Here is a 13087-nt window from a genome sequence, read left to right on the forward strand (position 1 = left end):
TCCATGTTGTCTCAAAAGGTAAGATTTCTTCTTTTTATGGCCATGTAGTATTCCATTGTATAATAGCTTTTTTATCCACTCACCTACTGATGGATACTTGGGCTATATCAATATCTTGGCTATCCTATATAATAAAAGCCCAGAAACCATAATGGCAGAATGATCAGAACGACTGCTTGACAAGTCACTATGAGGTGCACTGACCACTTCTTGGTCCCTTTCCCTGGCCAGCAGGCTCCCATCGCCCAATGGCAAATGGGGATCCGGGAGTGGGTGGTGATGCAGGTGGCACCAGGCCAAGGCCCCCACCCTGCCAGTTTTCCCACACATAGAGGGTAACCCACGGTGGGGGTGGAGCAGGTAAGGGGGCGGGAATGGCTACCTCTCTGTCCCTCCCCCCGCCCCGATCAGGCTCTGATTGCCTGATGGTGAACAGGGAACCAGGGTGGGTGGAGGAGATGTGGGTGGCACCAGGCCAAGGCCCCCTCCCTGACAGTCACCCCACATACAGAGGGCATCCATGGCAGGGGTGGGGCCATGAGCGGGCGGGACCGTTCAACCTCTCAGTCCCTCCCTACCTGGCTGTCAGGCTCTGATCACTCAATGGCAAACTGGGAACCCAGGTGGGTGGCTGCAAGGGGCAAGGCCAGCTGCTGACAAATGGGGAAGATGGCCCTGATTGCAGGCTAGGCCTAGGGACTATACCCACTCATGAATTTTGTGTGCCGGGCCTCTAGTTGTAAATAATGATGCTATGAACACAGAGATGCATTGGGATTCTTAGAAGTGGGATTGCTGAGTCAAAAGGCAGATCCATTTTTAACTTTTTGAGGAAATAACATACTGCTTTCCGCAGTAGCTGCACCAGTCTGCATTCCAACCAATAGTGCACTAGGATTTCATCTTCTCCACATCTTCACCAACACTGTTGTTTGTTGACAGCTCATTGTGGTTTTAATTTACATCTTTCTGATGATTACTGACATTGAGCATTTTATCATATGACTATTGGCTATCTGTATATCCTCTTTGGAGAAATGTCTATTAAGGTCCTTTGCCCAATTTAAATTGGATTGTTTGTCTTCCTATTGTTGAGTTGTGTAAGTTCTTTATATATTTTGGAAATGAACCCCTTATCAGTATCATTGGCAAATATTCTCCCATACAGTGGGTTCCCTTTTCACTTTGATGATGGTTTCTTTTGCTGTGCAGAAGCTTTTTCGTTTTATGTAGTACCATTTGTTTATTTTTCTTTGTTTCCCTTGCTCTTGAAGATATATCGGCAAAAATATTGCTATGAGAGGTGTCTGATATTTTACTGCCTATATTTTCTTCTAGGATTTTTATGATTTTGTGACTTACATTTAAGTCTTTTATACATGTTTTTATTTTATTCTTGTGTATGGTGTGAGTTGGTGGTCTACTTTCATTTTTTTCATGTACTTGTCCAATTTTCCTAACACTATTTATTGAAGAGACTGTCTTTACTCCACTATAAGCTCTTGTCTCCTTTGTCAAATATTAATTGACCTAAAGGTGTTGGTTGATTTCTGGGATCTTTGTTGGGTTCCATTGATCTATATGTCTTTTCTTATGCCAGTACCAGTCTGATTTTATTACAATGACATTGTAGTATATTTTGATATCAGGTATTGTGATATCTATAACTTTGTTCTTCTTTCTCAAGATTGATGAGGCTATTCAGGATCTTGTTTGGTTCCATATAAATTTTTGGAACATTTTTTCTAGATTTGTGAAATATGCCATTGGTATTTTAATAGTAATTGTGTTGAATCTATAGATTGCTGTGGGTAGCATCGACATTCTAATGATATTAATTATTCTAATCCGTGAACATGGTATATGCTCCCACTGATCTGTATCTTCCTCTATTTCTTTTTTCAATGTCATATAGTTTTATGAGAACAGGTCTTTTACCTTCTTGGTTAAATTTATTCCTAGTTAGCCTCATCTTCTTTTGGTGTTGCAATAGTAAATGACATTGTTTTCTTAGTTTCTCTTTCTGATAGTTTATTGTTAGTGTATAAAAATACCACTGATTTCTGAATATTTTTATCTTGCTACATTGCTGAATTAATTTATTAGATCTAGTTGCTTCTTGGTGGAGTCTTTAAGGTTTCCTATGTATAATATCATGCCATCTGCAAATAATGACAGTTTTACTTCTTCCTTCCATTTTGGGTGTCTTTTATTTCTTCTTCTTGTCTGATCACTATGACTAGGATTTCCAGTACTCTGTTGACATGCTTGAATTTTTAACCATTATGTTTCTAGTCTTTGCTTGATAATCTCCAATAACACCGGGTGAGGCCGTATGCCCCTGGATCCGGGTGAGGCTGGGTCCCAGGTCCGGGTGAGGCCGCACACACCTAGGTCCAGGTGAGGCCACGTGCCCCTGGGTCTGGGAGAGGCCACGCGCCCCTGGGTCCGGGTGAAGCTGGATCCCGGGTCCGGGTGAGGCCATGTGCCCCTGAATCCGGGTGAGGCCACGCGCCCCTGGGTCTGGGAGAGGCCACGCACCCCTGGGTCTGGGAGAGGCCACGCGCCCCTGGGTCCGGGTGAGGCCATGCGCCCCTGGGTCCGGGTGAAGCTGGATCCCGGGTCCAGGTGAGGCCATGTGCCCCTGGATCCGGGTGAGGCTGGATCCCGGGTCCGGGTGAGGCCATGTGCCCCTGGATCCGGGTGAGGCTGGGTTCCGGGTCCGGGAGAAGCCGCGCGCACCTGGGTCCAGGTGAGGCCACGCACCCCCTGGGTCCGGGTGAGGCCACGTGCCCCTGGGTCCGGATGAAGCCGTGCCCCTGGGTCCGGCCGAGACCCAACCAGAGGGAATCGAACCTGCATTACCACCATTTGTCCACCATCCAGAGCTGAGGGATCAGTGCCGACATGTACACATAAGGAACTGGTGGACATTGATATTGGGTCTCAAAAGAACTGTTGGTCCAGAAAGAAACTCACTACAGACTGATTCATTTGCCTGTCAGCATAACTATTATTGCTGATCTCACATTCAGTTTATATAAGTATATCTGTAGTGACACATGATCTCGCTCATCTAGGGGAAATGATGAACAACATAGACTGATGAAAAAGAACAGAACCAGAAACAAGGAGGCATCGATCGGACTATCGGGCCTCAGAGGGAGGATAGGGGAGGGTGGGGGGAGGGGTGAGAGATCAACCAAAGGACTTGTATGCATGCATATGAGCCTAACCAATGGTTAAGTTCAACAGGGGGTTGGGGCATCTGTGGGGAGGGGTGTGGGATGGGAATGGGAGGATGAGGACAAATATGTGACACCTTAATCAATAAAGAAATTTAAAAAAAAAGATAATCTCCAATAACATGTGTGCCTGGCAACCTTTCCATGTTCAGAGACCTTTAACTATCAAAGTGTGTTTGTGGTGTGTGTGTGTGTGTGTATGTGTGTGTGTGTGTGTGTGTAAGGGGAGAGAGAGAGAGAGAGAGAGAGAGAAATTAGTATCCAAGTCACTTTACATTTTATTTTGGTATTTTGGTACCCCTATGGACCCCATAATTAATACTGATGTTTACCTTTCTAGTCTCTTTACCTAGCAATCTGCTAGACATGCTAGACATAAACACAAATTCATCATTCTTTTTATTTCAAACATTCTGTATGTGCCTATTACTTATAAGAAAAAGCCCACATTTTTCATTACAATATACAAACCCTTTCAAAATCAGGTCTAATCTTGATTTCAACCTTATAAATAGCCAGTCTCCCCATACAAGCAATATATACTCCAGACACACTCGTCTCTACTATTTCCCCCAAACACTCCTCAGTGCTTTTGTTTGTCATTTCTATTCTTCTCTGCTTAGTGAAACCTTCACCATTTTTCAAGATCCAGGTCAAATGCTACTATAAAGCCTTTCCTGACCCCACCTATGCAGAGTGATTGCTGTCTTTTTATTAATACCTCTGTTGTAACATTTACCGGATTGACATTTTAACTGCGTAGGGGTATTAATTTATCCTCTACCAGACAGGGTTAAGGCCCAGAAGAAAAGGCTTGCCCTAGTTGGTTTGGCTCAGTGGATAGAGTGTTGGCCTGTGAACTGAAGGGTCCTGGGTTCGATTCCAATCAAGGGCACATGACCGGGTTGTGGGCTCAATCCCCAGTAGGGGGCAGCAGAAGGCAGCCAATCAATGATTTTATTTCATCATTGATGTTTGTATCTCTTTCTCCCTCTCCCTTCCTCTCTCAAATCAATAAAAATATATTTGAAAAAAGAAAAGGCTTAACATTGAATCTCTGTTGAAGGAATGAATGAATGAATGAATGAATTGTGAATATATCTGAATAATTCAATGAAAGGTTCTAGGTATGAGTACTGAAGCCTGCATTTATGCAGAGTCCAATCCAAGGATATTCTAGGACTGTCTTGCAAGGTGATTGGGGAGAAAATAAGATATGAAATTTTCGTTTAGTAAAGACTTGGAGTGATGAATCATTCATTCAATCAGTGTTAAACTGAGCATTTGTCTTCAAGGAGTTTAGAATCTCTGACCATGAAGAATGAACATCCTTATTTTCTTAGAATGAAGGTTTTCTAACAGAGTATCTGTACTGTGTGTTTTTGGTCATTTATAATAAATCCAAGTTTCCCTTTTCTCCCAATAGCTCGGAAGCTGAAGAAACTTGGTAATCTGAAACTTCAGGAGGAAGGGGAGGCTTCCACCACCACCAGCCCCACTGAGGAGCCAACCCAGAAGCTGGCAGTGTCACACATTGAAGGCTACGAGTGTCAGCCTATCTTTCTGAATGTCCTGGAAGCCATTGAACCAGGCGTGGTGTGTGCTGGACATGACAACAACCAGCCTGACTCCTTCGCAGCCTTGCTCTCTAGCCTCAATGAACTGGGTGAAAGACAGCTTGTACATGTGGTCAAGTGGGCCAAGGCCTTGCCTGGTAAGGAAAAGGAAAGTGGAGGCATGGGATAAAAGTGATAATATTTAGTGAATGCTCCTATGGGCAAGGCAGGTACCATGTCCTGTCCATTGCTTCCCATTAACTCATGCAATTCTCCCCATTACTCTGCAGGGGTAGAGAATGATATAATCCCCACTTTAAAAATAAGGAAAAACGCTGGCTAGGTGGTTCAGTGGGTTGAAGCATTGTCCTACCAAAAAGTTGCGGTTTTGGTTATCAATCAAGGCACATACCTAGGTTATGGGTTTGATCTCCATTCAGGGTTTATATGAGAGGCAACCAATTAATGTTTCTCTATCACATAGAAGTTTCTCTTTTTTCTAAAAATCAATGAAAAATATATCCCACACTGATGATTAAAAAATGAAAGTAAATCTCAGAAACCAAAGTGTAGAGCAGCATTATAGAGTGTCCCATACACCTCACATCAGCACACAGCAATCATGTTTAATCTACAGATATAGTGTGAAGTTTTTCTCATAATCACAGATTATGTAGACATAACATTTATATGCCTTAAGATGCATACACATGTTTTCCCCAAAGATAATTTTGAGCCTGACTGATATTCTGTCTTCAATATCAACTTGAGGAACCATACCATGCACTTATAATATAGTATGGTAGAAAGAACATGGGTTTGGGAGTCAGAACACTTAGGTTCTAGTCTTAGTTCTGCTTGTAAATCATTGTGTGGTCCTTTCCCTTTATGGGTCTCAGTTTCTTTACCTGTATAATGTGTGAAGAATGTTTTGGACTGAATTACTGTTTTTCAAATTTTGCTTTAAGGAACTTTAGTGCTCTTTAAAATATCTTAGGAATCATAGTGGGAGGAAATATTCGATGAATTCAGTGATAGTGAAAGAAATACAAAGTTTTTGTCTTAACTTCTGCTTGGATACCTCCAGTGATGAGGAAATCACTTCCTCCCTAGGCCATCTGTTATTTGAACAGGACTGTTTATTAAAACACTAGAGGCCCGGTGCACGAAATTCATGCACTAGGGAGGAGGGGTCCCTCAGCCCAGCCTGCACCTTCTCCAGTCTGGGACTGCTGGCTTCCAACCGCTCGCTGCCTGCCTGCCTGCCTGATTGCCCCTAACCGCTTCTGCCTGCCAGCCTGATCACTCCCTAACCACTCCCCTGCCAGCCTGGTTGATGCCTAACTTCTCCCCTGCCCGTCTAATTGCCCCCAACTGCCCTCCCCTGCTGGCCCGATCACCCCCAACTACCTTCCCCTGCGGCCCGGTAACCCCCAACTTCCCTCCCCTGCTGGCCCAGTTGCCCCCAACTGCCCTCCCCTGCTGGCCCAGTCCCCCCCAGCTGCCCTCCCTCCCCTGCCAAACTAGTCACCCCCAACTGCCCTCCCCTGCTGGCCTTGTCACCCACAACTACCCTCCCCTGCCAGCCATCTTGTGGTGGCCATCTTTGACCACATGGGGGCAGCCATCTTTGATCACATGGGGGTGGCCATCTTTAACCACATGGGGGTGACCACCTTGCATATTACCTCTTTATTATATAGGATTAAAGATCCTCTATCTAAGCATTCACAAACTTTCCTTTAGCAGCCTAACTTTGTATTTCTCAAAACAGCACACACAGATACTACTAGAGTTGGTTGATTTTAAAGCAGTGCCTCTCCCTCACTACCCCCAGAGAAGCCTCAAGTTTACTCTTTCAGAATCTTAGGACTCCAGGGAACACAGTTTGGAAACTAGTGAAACATAAGCTCTGTCAGAATTCTCCTAATCCTAAAATTCTGTGGTTCAAAGATTGTTTTGAAACATCAACAACCAAACCAATTCTTATGGAGTTAAAGATCAGTATGCCTTCTAATAATTGCTATTCAGAGGAAAATTTATAGAGAACAGAGAAGTTTGATATGTATTACCCCATGTGTTCCTCATAAAAATCCCATAAAGTAGGGGATTCCCCCTGACATTTTATAGATAAAATATACTGAAGCTCTGAGAAATTATATACTTCATTTCAGAATGTAACAGGGCTAGAACTTGAGAGCCTAGGTCCCCTCCTGATTCCAAATTCCTTCCTCATCCCATTCCACCCATAGTCTGTAGTGTTCCTGTAGTTTTTTAGCCCTGGGCTTCACAGTAAGAGGCCAAGGCCTTATTCAAGGCCACTTGGGTCATAATGTAGACTAGCTGCTTTTTAAGACATTGCATGTTAGTTGCCAAACCCCTATTTTGTCTTTCCAACTCAGAAGGCCCAGTCTCAGGCACCAGACCATCCCTAACACCTTCCCAGCTTGGGAAGCTGGAAGCTGAGGTTGACTAACCAATAAGATCACTGGGAAGAAAGCCCAAGGTCTTTGGCTGTGTATACACTGTACCAAAACAAAGGGTTCACACAGGGAGGAAAAAAAAAACAACAACAAAATCTAAAAAGAGAAGGTTGTTTTAATTCTTATCACTTATTCAGCTGGATATCTTGATATCATTTGTGTAATAGATTCAGTTTTACCTTTCCAAGCAGTTGCCAAGAACCTACATAGTCCCATTTTATTGAATATAGAATCTTGTCCTATGTATGATTCCATTTAATCCTCACAGCAATACTATGAATCATAAAGACTATTATTTCCATTTCAAATGACAAGGCTCAGAGAGGTTAATTAATTTGTTCCATTTGGTTACTTAACAAATGGACCCAGAACTTAGACTCATACACTCTGATTTCTAATTTGGTGGTCTTAACAATAACCTATTGCAAATCATTTTGGCAGAATTTGTATGACTAGGAGTCACTGGCTCTCCTTAGTCCAACCCTCAGGATGGGGAGTCCTCTCATAATATTAACAAGTCTACAAGACAATATCAGTTCACCATCTAGTTCAAGCAAGGAAATGACCTCTGACCCTAAGTAATTTAAAAGAATACTTTTTAAAAATCCAATTACCATGTTCACAAGACCTGTTGTTTATAATATCAATAATCACCTAGTAGTTCAAGTTATTTGTTCATTCAACAGATTGAGTTTCTGTTCTGTGCAAGGCACAATACTAGGCACCTACTCAGAAAAATTTTGTTTTAAACTTTCTGTGATGGTGATGATATATGTAAATTGCCTAGTAGAGTACCTAGTACATTAATAAATGATAATTATTAATTGAGGGTGGGTGAGTAGACAATGTGATACAGTATATTCGTAATCAGGTGTACCTGATTTGGAATCTTAGCTATACACTAGTTAATTGTTTGACCATGAGCAAATAACATGTCTACATGTTCTTCTGTTTCCTCATTTGTGGAAGTGGTACAACAATCTCTACCTTGCAAATTGTTATCAACATAGAAACTATATATAAAGTGCACCTAGTACAGTAGCTGAAACATAATAGATGCTCAGTAAATAGTAGGTCATTACAGTGAGGCTTGAGTGCTCTGCCACTGCTTTCACTAATATCAATTTAAACTGCCACCAGCCTTGTTTAGAAGTGCATGCATGGGTCCCAAGGATGAATTGTCCTCTTTGAAGATGTTGACTGTCTGGTGCACTAGAGCAGCATAGATATCCTAACTGGACTTTCTTTGGGCACATGCTCCCTATTAAGACATGAGACTACAGGTTTCCACTGCAGATTGCTAAGAAATGATGATTGGATTCTAGTGAGAAAACAGAATCTCAAATAAATTGCCTTTACATCTAAACCTATTTTGTGTGTTTCAAAACCTGAAAATGACTCCTCTCTATTTCTCCTGAACAGCCTAACACATTGCCAAGTAGGTGTTTGAGTGTGTGTATGCTGAAGGAAACCTGTAGGCTGGAGCTACTGTTTCCTCAAGTCATTCATTCCTTGATAGTTATGCTTCTTCAAAGGCTGGACATTAGAGAACAGAATTAGGTATTGTAATCAGATTAGACTTCTAGGAAAATTTGCCAACTCTGTTGCTGATGTATAGACAGTAAATATGCTTGAGTGCTAAGCTGCTCTCACTAAGGACTATAAATTAGTGTTATAGCCAAATTAATTTTTTTTTTCTTTTTGCTCTTCTTTGTTAGTTCTCTGGTATCTCAGATATGGAAAAAAACACACATCAGTATAGACAGCTCCCTTGGTACTTGTATAGTTTAAACCTCATCACCCCTATGCACCCTAATATTCACACACTCACCAGCCAAGGATTTACTTGCTTTCCATTGCCTCACATCTCAGAGGTTCAGGGTTCAAGTTCCCAGGTCCCCTCTCCAAGAGATTTTTAGATGCTCCATGCTTGGCCCCTGCATTTATCTCATACTAAGAAGAGTCAGTACCAGGCATTCTATCCTGGGGCTTCAGTGAGGAAATACTCTGGGGTCTGTGGGTCCAGCTAGTCTGTCAGCATATTACTACAGTAAAGATGGGAGGCACAGGCCTTGGAGCTAAGATTGCACCCAAGGATGGTGATATGAGGGAGTCTAGAATCCCTGATGTCTGATAGGCTTGGGGCATAAAAGAAAGGGGAAATGGAGTGTGTGGGTAGGAAAGGACCAACCAAGCCTTACAATGTGTTTAGATATTGTAGACTTTAGCCTGGAGTCTATGGCTAGTAAAAGCTCATGACCTCACTATGTTTTGAGCTTGTCCTTAAACACTAGAGTGGAAAAGACACTGGACAAGAGAATTAGAACACCTACACACTAGTACCAGTTCTGCCATATATCGGCTGTATGACCTTGGGGAAATCAGTTAACCTCTCTGGCCATTAGATTCCTTGTTGGCAAAATAAGTGTCACATCACCTACTCGCTAGGGTTATTATGAAGTACAAATGAGGTCATCAATAAGAAAGTTAGAAGCATTATCTAAATTCATGGAGCATTTCTAATGAGGTATAGCAAGACAAAATTTCAAATAATTCTGGAACTGTTTGAGAGAAGAGAAATGAAATGCTGGTAGGGGATGAGCTCTGAGGTTATGGTTTAAGCATCCAACTATTTAGAAACCTCCATGAGAACATAACTATATATGCGGTAGAGGTGGCATCTGGGAAACTCTGTTCTCTGAGCTTAAGGGAAGTAATTTGGAGCTCATCCCACTTTATAAAATTAAAATAAATCGAGGGTCCTTAGTCCATTTAATTAATATTTCTTAAATGCCTACTCAAATATCTGAATTATGCTATGTACTAGGAAAGAAAATATGAATAAGAAAGGGTGGTCTTTGTCTTTAAGAAGCTCCAAGTCTAGTTGGGGGGGGGGAGGAGACAGATGTGTATATAGATAAATTCTAATACTGTGTAATGAATGCTATAATTAGGTGGGGTTACACAAGGTTTACTTAGAATGTAAATGAAGAATTATTAAGTCTTCTGCTTGGATGAGTTGGAAAAAGCTTCACAGAGGAGGTAGCCTTTTAGTGAAAACTTGAATGTTGAATACATGTTTATTATGTGGAAAACCTAGGAAATGAGGAAGGCATTCCAGGCAAAAGCAACTGCTTGTGCAGAGATATAGAGGCATGAGAAAGCATGTTGTGTTTAGAAAATTGTGTGTTTTTCAGAATATCTAGAACGTAGATTATGAGAAGGCAAATAGAAGAGATTAGTCTAAGCAGGCAGGTAATGATGGGCCTGTTTGTGTATAACAATGGTAGTAGGGCAAAAATAGCAGTAAAGTTGGCTATTTGCTGAAAACAAAAACAAAAACCAACAACAATGGAGAGAAAGTGGAAGGCAGAAAGAGAGTCAGAGAATAAAGAGCCCAGATGTAGTGTGGAAAAGACAGTGGTTGTCAAAAGCATCTACCATATGTTATGTAATAATACCCTATTCCCAGAGTTGTTAGAGGGACAAATAAGATTATAGCTAGAAAAGAGTTTTATAAATTGAATAGTGCTGTTCATGTGGGAGAAATGATTATTATACTGCATCTTAAGAAAGGCATAGTGATCAAGAGCACAGGCTTTGGAGTCAGGCTGCTTGGCTTTGGACCTTGGTGTGCCATTTACTAGCCTCATGATCTTGGACAAGTTCCATAACTTTTCTGTGACTCACTTTTACTGATTCACAGAATGGGGATAATAATAGTACCTACATTATTGATTGTTGTGAGGTTTAAATGAGTTAATATAAGTAGCATGCTTAGAAAAAGTGTATTTTTTTTAAAAAAAAGTCAATAAGTGTTAGATTAGTCTTTTCTGACAGTGCCCCTTTTGCCTCCATCATCATCTCATTTGAGCAGCTCAGTGAAATAGAGAAAGTAAGGAATATTATCTCCAACACATAGATTACTTTCCTTCTGCTCCCCAGCACTGGTGGTTCCTGTGGCTCTTCATGGGCTGTCTGAGAGCTAGAGATTCTCAGGACAGCAGAGGCCCAGATTTCTTCCAGCCCACAATTGCCCAGTCTGACCATTGTCTCTTCTCCATCTTCAGGCTTCCGAAACTTGCATGTGGATGACCAGATGGCAGTCATTCAGTACTCATGGATGGGGCTTATGGTGTTTGCCATGGGATGGCGGTCCTTCACCAATGTCAACTCCAGGATGCTCTACTTTGCCCCTGACCTGGTTTTCAATGAGTAAGTGCTCATAGGCCCAGAAATCACATAAACACAGCATCCTGGCCATGTCTGTTTGATGGTAATGATGGTAGTAACAGTGGTGGTTAGCCCATTTAACCTATACCATATATGAGGCAGTAGAGGCCCCTTCTAGCTTCTACAATCTGAAGTGGCTTTGCTTGACAAGAAGGCCAATTGATAGGAGGCCAGGGGGGTTGGTACTGAAGCCATCCCTTTCACACCGAAGACCCAACCTTGGTATTTTGGCCATGTTTCTGACATGCTTTGTAACCTATCTCAAAACCTCATATCAAGGTCCTTTCCATTCACTCTGACCAGCAAAGGGAATGAGCATAGGGACTCTAGATGTGAGGGCTAAAGTTCCTTTGGTCCCTTTTGCTACATCAAGGGCTACTGCCAGTCACCATTTGTTGATCAACTCTTTTATGCCAGAACTATACTAGATACTTTCTAAATTCTTTCTCATTGAATCCTCATGAAAACCATATATCCCCTTTTTATAGATAACTAGAGGCTCAGTGAACAGATTTGTGCACTGGTGGAGACCCTTGACCTGGTCTGCGGAGATCGGGCTGAAACCAGCTCTCTGACATCCCCCGAGGGGTCCTAGATTGTGAGAGGGCATAGGCCAGGCTGAGGGACCCCACCAGTGCACCAACTGGGCCTCTAGTATGCATATAAGATCTTTGGTTACTCTCTTCTGGCCCTCCCCCCTCCCCCCTTCCCTCTGAGATTCATCATTCTGTTCCATGTTTCCATGCCTGTGGTTTCCACTACAGCATTGAGCGTCTTCCCCCTGCTCAGTACATGTCATAGCTACCGGCCGATCAGATATATATATATATATATATATATATATATATATATATATATATATTAATGAATGAGAAAAATTAGGCTCAACAAAACAAAATGACTCACCCAAGTTAACAGAGCTAGTGCATGTTGGCAACAGATTTCAAAATATGTCTGTGTAACCCCATGTTCTTATACTTCATCATGGCAGTTAGTGATGGGGAAGAGCAGCTCCATCACTCTGGCCATGTGACTTTGGCCCAGTCACTTTTCTTCTTTTAAAAATAGGTTTAATTAATGCTTACCCTGCCATTAGTTCTATTTATCATTAATGAATTTGTCCAAGGGTTCAGATTTTGAAATTACACTTGTCTTGACAAAAATCTGTTTATCATTGTCTTTGACCATGGCCTTTGACTTTCCTGTCCTTCAGTTTCCTCATCTGTTAACTAAAGAGAACTTTTTCAAATGGCTTCTTATGATGACTAAAATGGCAGTTAATGGTTATGAAATGTCTGGCCCATAATGGAGAATAAATAAAAAAAGAAGTACTTTTCTGATATTTTCTCCAATAGTGATATTCTTCTCCACTTCTACTGTTTGGGGTCCCTCGATGGCATTGTGAATGTAGCTGGTCAGAAAAATATTCCCAAGGACTTTGAACTTGTCTCACCACAGAGAATCCCTTTGGTCAGGGCAAGAATTGACCTTCCCTTCTCTCCAGCCCTCTAACTGAGAAGAGCCTTAAAATAAATTCTACAGGCCAAGAGTTCCTTTTAGTACAGCAATG

At 42.0% G+C, this 13087-nt stretch overlaps 1 protein-coding gene across 1 annotated transcript in view; it reads left to right on the forward strand.

Moving 5' to 3' along the window:
- The window catches only part of AR (androgen receptor), a gene marked incomplete at both ends in the record, with an annotated part of 321271 nt that overhangs the window by 300275 nt on the left and 7909 nt on the right, over nt 1-13087 (forward strand). The window contains 2 exons of the mRNA XM_079765068.1: nt 4672-4959; nt 11355-11499. Coding sequence (XP_079621194.1) covers nt 4672-4959; nt 11355-11499 — 433 coding nt within the window. The remainder of the gene's footprint in view (nt 1-4671; nt 4960-11354; nt 11500-13087) is intronic.

This window comes from Cnephaeus nilssonii (assembly GCF_951640355.1).
Source record: "Cnephaeus nilssonii genome assembly, chromosome: X".
In the NCBI taxonomy this organism is placed as follows: Eukaryota; Metazoa; Chordata; class Mammalia; order Chiroptera; family Vespertilionidae; genus Cnephaeus; species Cnephaeus nilssonii.